Consider the following 6,350-nt stretch of genomic DNA (forward strand, 5'->3'; position numbering starts at 1 on the left):
ATACTCCATCCATCCTATAAAAGATTGGGTTACTTCTATTCTCATATGAATAAAAAAAATATAGTTAATATAATTAAAAGTAACAAATTTTGTTTAATCTTTTTCTAATTACTACATTAAAAATCAAATAATTCATATTACTAATTATTCTTAAAATTAATAAATTTTACTTTTTCAGTGCATATTAAATAGGAGTATATCAACAAGTCAATAAATAATTACTAATTAAAAAAAAAGTGATATATAATTTAAAACAAATAAAAAAAGAAAAGTAAACATATTTTTATAGGATGGAAGGAATATGACCAGAATCCTTCTTAAAAAAAAGTGAAACTCAAAATGGTAAACCGATGATATCCCATATTTATGCAAGAAAAATATGTTAGGCCATGTTGCCTGTGACATAATTGAATGGACAAACTGATGGAATACAAGGGCACAATTAAACTATACTAACATAAGTGTCAGGCCCTACATGTGATATGAAAATTTTTTGCATAGATCTAATTTGTCATAGATTCAAGTCATAACATAAATGATAAAATTTATATATAAAATATGTAAAATTTATATATTTATGTCTTAGATTTATAATATATAATTCTAGGTAAAACTTTTTCCGATGTGATAAATACTATCCAACCTAAAAATCTAAGCTAATGAATGATGAGAACGATGCAAATAGCATATTAAATCTCAATTTCCCATTTATTTTTTTCATGTAAAATCTTTACCTAACACGATGTTAGTTAATTATTTAAATATTAATATGACAAAAGACATAGTAGCTCCGCAGACATATAAACCACTACTTTTTTTTTTTTATTAGAGGTATAAAATTATTTTTTTTTTACATGATATCAAAATCTTTCTAATCAAAAGATTTAGATTTTTCATGTGTAGTTGTTCATGATTCATGCTTAATGGTCATTCACATGTGAGAGTGTGTCAGAGATATAAAACTATTATTAAAATCCTCACTTACACCTTTAAACTTTTAAATTAAGTGTTTTCTTGATATTCTTATATGCAAAAATAAAAAAAAAAATAAGAAAAAACAATTTTATAAAGATAGCTTAAATTTGTTTATATATTAAAAAATCTTAAATTTCTCTAAATATTTAAAAGACAAGCACATTCATACAAAGTAACTATGTCAATTTAACTAAAAAAAGCATTAAATATGATAATCTTTTAACAGTGCCTTCTAAGGGATGGATAGTCTAAAATGTTGAACAATAAAATTTGATTTTAGAAAAACTATGGAAATGTACAAAATGTAATATACCAATAACCAGAAATGAAATGTAAATAGAATAACCCTAGTAGAATTTATTAACTGTTACTTGGTCATGTTAATGAAATATTAAATTTAGTAATGCGGTTGTTTAGAAGTTAAACTATTGAATTTTAATTTAGCGGTAGTAAAATGATCTCAACAATTATAAGATTTTGAATTAAAACCTTTATTTATCTAAAATTTAAGCTAATCAGCATCCCTAAATTGAATTAACAGCGTTACTAATAGCATATTTTTCTTGTAGTATAAATTTTTAAAAATTGGTGATGGCCCCTCCAAACATATTGTATTACAAATACCCTCGTATTTCATGTCAATTTTCATTTGTATCCTCGCTTCATTTTGCATTGAACCCTCTTTGGGTTTGGTGGGGTGTGGTGTGTGGAAGGGAAAAAAACCTACCGACCATGCATGCGATTCGTCACGTGAAAGTATTGCATGAAGTCTATATAAAGGGGGCATTTCCAACAAGTGAAAAGCACACAAGCACTTGAAATCATAGCATTATCATTATGGCTTTGGCTACTAAACACTTTCTGCAGCTGTTAGGGATGCTCGTCTTCCTCGTGAGCTTGTTAACTCTCACTGAGCCAACACTGGCAGACGATTATGATGATATCCCTAGAGATTTTCACCGCACTTATTTTCCTAATGACTTCATTTTTGGTACTTCTACTTCTGCTTACCAGGTATATGTAAACCTTCGTCCATCGTGACATGGAAATATAGCAGTATATATGTGTTAAGAAGAGTGCAAGCACTTCTTGTTTTTTTATTTTTCCAAAAAATATATTTTGAAGATTAATAAGAAATTAATAATGTATATTTTGTATTCAGATTGAAGGCCACACAAACACAAAGGGTAGAGGACCTAGTGTCTGGGACACATTCACTCATGAGACTCCGGGTATCTTTGTGTGTGTGAGTAAATTATTTAATCTCTAAAATTTTATGCATATAATATTTTTTCTGTGTAATCATGCAGAGAGGATAAAGGATGGCAGCAACGGAGACGTTGCAGTTGATTTCTATAATAACTTCAAAGTACAATACTCTAAACCTTTTATAATTTCTTTTTTTCCTTCAAAATCCTTGCTTACTATTAAGAATAAAATTAAACAAGATTTGTAAAATTAACGTTGCAGCAAGATATACAACGTGTGAAGAATATGGGTTTTAAAGCTTTCAGAATGTCCATTTCATGGTCCAGAGTTATACCTAGTAAGTATTTATCGAAATTTAAACCCTTCAACTTGTGGTGGCTACATATGAATAATTGCTACATTACATATTTATAAATTTCTACCTTTATTTTTGAAATTTTAAATGTTCAGGTGGAAGAAGACATGAAGGAGTGAACGAGGAAGGAATTAAATTTTATAATAGTGTTATCAATGAAATTAAAAACAAAGGTGATAATGATCTCCTTTCCTCTTAAAGGATTCAAGATGGCAAATAGAAAATTTATGTCTCTAATTAATATTAAGAAAATATGTCAAAATGATAATAATATTAAAAGGTTGTGTTTTTTGTATTTCCATTTTAAAAGCATAATAAAACACCATATATTTTTATTGGAAAATTTGAAAAACTAGCAAAATTACACCAAATATTTTCTTGTCCCTTAATGAAGTTAGAAAATTACATCAAACTTCTAATTTATTTTGTTGTAAAATTCAGGATTAGAGCCTTTTGTTACTATTTTTCACTGGGATACTCCTCAAGCCCTAGAGGATAAATATGGTGGCTTTTTAAGCCGTAATATTGTGTAAGTGTACAACTTCATGTTATATTTAAAAAAAAAAAGTTGAAACTTTCTTATTAATTTTGTTCAACAATAATGTTCTCATCTAACTAATAAAATATATTATTGAATAATTGCATAAAATATAGGGATGATTATCGTGATTATGCGGATCTTCTCTTTGAAAAATTTGGTAAGCAAGTGAAGTATTGGATGACTTTCAATGAACCATGGGCTCTTAGTGGATTTGCCTATGATGATGGTGTTTTTGCCCCTGGTCGATGCTCATCTTGGGTGAATCGTCAATGTCGTGCTGGAAATTCAGCCACTGAACCTTATATAGTTGCCCATCACCTGCTCCTTTCTCATGCTGCAGCTGTGCAAATATATAGAGAAAAATACCAAGTATGTAGACCATATATATGGTGATTATATTGTTTCTTTCTCAAATAAAAACTTAAGTAGATTTAAGCTTTCTGTTGAATTGAATGTGCAGACAACTCAAGATGGCAAGATAGGGATAACACTTTTTACCTTTTGGTATGAACCTCTATCTAATAAATCAGCAGATATAGAAGCAGCCAAAACAGCCCTTGATTTCATGTTTGGATTGTAAGTTCTCTTCTAAATTAGGCTTGTATTAAATATTTATATTAGTGCGTTCATAATCCCATTTATTTTTTTATTTTTCAGGTGGATGGATCCTATAACCTATGGTCAATACCCAAGAACTGTGAAAGATTTAGTTGGAGATAGATTACTTGAGTTTACTGACAAAGAATCTCGATTACTTAGAGGATCATATGATTTTCTTGGGTTACAATATTATACTTCATATTATGCAAAACCAAATGCTACAGTTGATCCAAATCATATTAGATATAAAACTGATGGTCATATCATCGAGACTCGTGAGTTCATGTAGAAAATTATATATATATATATATATATATATATATATATATATATATATATATATATATATATATATATATATATAAGTTTCTTAGAAAGTTTATTTGTTTTTTGATAAAATCTTAAAAAGTTTAATTGATATCATGGTAACTTTGTTTTACTTTTTTCACTTGACAGCTTATGATTATGATGGTAAACTCATTGGTCCTCGGGTTAGTATGCAAGAAAATAAATTGATAAAAATAGAGCAAAGACGGAATTATATTTTTATTTATGATATCACTAACAAGAAATCAAAATTTGTAGGCTTATTCACCTTGGTTTTATATTTTCCCGAAAGGTATCCGACATCTTCTGAACTACACTAAAGATACATACAATAATCCAGTCATTTACATTACTGAAAATGGTAAGTGGTTGACGTCTTTCTCATATAGAAATGCTAACTCGTTAATTAGCTACTTTTATATTTTGGTTTGATTTATGTAAGTTTTCTATACACTAATTCAGGGGTTGACAATGAAAATAATGAAAGCCAACCCATTGGCAAAGCGCTTAATGATACATTCAGGATAGAGTATTATCAAAAACATTTGTGGAATGTGCTAAGATCACTCAAGTGAGTCTAATTTCCAGATACTAATATAGTGATTTTTTATAATCCTTTATGATTTTCTTAATGATGGTTGGTTTTGGCAGGGAATACAAAGTTAATGTAAAAGGTTACTTTGCATGGTCATATTTGGACAACTTCGAATGGAATATTGGTTATACTTCAAGATTTGGTTTGTATTACGTAGACTACAAAGATAACCTGAAAAGATGCCCCAAGTCTTCAGCTTTTTGGTTCTGCCGGTTCCTTTCTTCGAAGCCATTACACTTATGTGGTCTTCTACTACATTCATGCAAGATCCCCAAGATTTCTCCAGAGGCTAGCGAGTTCAAATAGCATGTGCTTTCTAGAGGTTCCACATCTGTGTGACTTGCGTGTTTTTTAGTTGAATAATATCACTAGGCTGCTGCTCAGATCCGGCCGGTGACTTTGTGTTTGTGATAAAAATTGTGGTGATCCGTGCCCTGGTTGTTTTCATTGTTCTAAAATATGTAATGCATTATGTACTGGTATTGTGTCTTTGAAATCAATTTTATTATCCTTTAAATATTTGTCTTGAAAATAAATATAAATAAATAAAATACACAAGGTGACTTAGTTGTTAAGAATGTAATTATAAAAAGTAAATGAATAAAATATAATTATAAAAATAAATAAACTAAAAAAAGAAATTGAATTATGAAAATATAAAAATTATGTAACTCAGTATGCAGTGTTCATTATAATGAGTCGCTGCACCTACAGTTTTTTAAAGGCATGTAACATGCAGGCTGGGTGAAGTTATTTATGATTAACTATAAGTGAGATTTTTGTTTCGTTGAATTCATTGACTGGAGCCTGAAGGTTTGGTAAAGCCGGAGATTTGATTCAACTTCACACGCTGCTTGAAGAAATGTCCCTGAGAAATACGGTTTGTTGGACCACAACATTAGATGCCTATGCAAAGGTAGGAGACAAGAATGAAGCGTTTGAGTTGTTTGAGAACGATAGAAAAAAAAAATACGTATTAAAATTTTTTTAATTGTAATTTTTATAGTTAAATTGATAAAATTAGAATAAATTATTAAAATTAAAAGGATGAAATAAAATTAAAAAAGTAAAAAAAAAGTTTTTTTCGACTGTATTTGTTAGATCATTAATTTATTGTAAAGGAAAAAACTTGTGCTGCAATGCAAGTTGGATGCGCAATTTAAGATTAGCATGTGTTTGATGGGAGATTTTTTTTTGGCACATTTATTATATTACGTTTTCATGTGGACTAAATCAATAAAGTCGTTTTATATTAATATAATCGTAAATAAATATATAATTTAATTTTTAATTATCATTTCATATTATTATTACAATAAATGTTAGAATTAGCAACAAAAAATCTTGTAGCGATATTAATTTTATTACTATAAAGTTAACATACAGCAATAATATGAACAATTGCTATTAATAGTACATAAAAAAAATATGACAACACTTATTATTCATTATTGTTACCATTGATAAACTTTTGGTAGCAACAATAATCTTGTTGTAAAATACTTATACGGTTATAATTTTTTAGTAGAAACATGCTATAATTCTTATATTGCTGCCATAAACCTATGACAATAAATTTTACACTTTTAGCAACAATGTATAAATTATTGCATAATACTGTTAAAAAATTATGGCTGTAAGCTACAAAAAAAAAAAAAGTTATCAGTAGCAACAATTATTGGTGTAAAAAATTTATCAAGAGTAACAACAATGAATAATAATTGTTGTCATATTTTTTTTTTATGTCC

General features: G+C 28.2%; 1 protein-coding gene across 1 annotated transcript; it reads left to right on the forward strand.

Annotated features, from left to right (window-relative positions):
- The first annotated feature begins 1,778 nt into the window (after positions 1–1,778).
- LOC110669340 (beta-glucosidase 24) lies at positions 1,779–5,119 on the forward strand. The gene is made up of 13 exons (XM_021830970.2): positions 1,779–1,989; positions 2,138–2,207; positions 2,286–2,344; positions 2,446–2,521; positions 2,635–2,712; positions 2,981–3,068; positions 3,194–3,449; positions 3,541–3,656; positions 3,738–3,955; positions 4,137–4,171; positions 4,266–4,368; positions 4,470–4,578; positions 4,659–5,119. Exons 1-13 carry the CDS (start codon positions 1,813–1,815, stop codon positions 4,906–4,908), a joined length of 1,635 nt encoding a protein of 544 aa, XP_021686662.1. The 5' UTR covers positions 1,779–1,812; the 3' UTR covers positions 4,909–5,119.
- Positions 5,120–6,350: the final 1,231 nt, after the last annotated feature.

The sequence above is a fragment of the Hevea brasiliensis genome, chromosome 14 (assembly GCF_030052815.1).
Source record: "Hevea brasiliensis isolate MT/VB/25A 57/8 chromosome 14, ASM3005281v1, whole genome shotgun sequence".
Classification (NCBI taxonomy): Eukaryota; Viridiplantae; Streptophyta; class Magnoliopsida; order Malpighiales; family Euphorbiaceae; genus Hevea; species Hevea brasiliensis.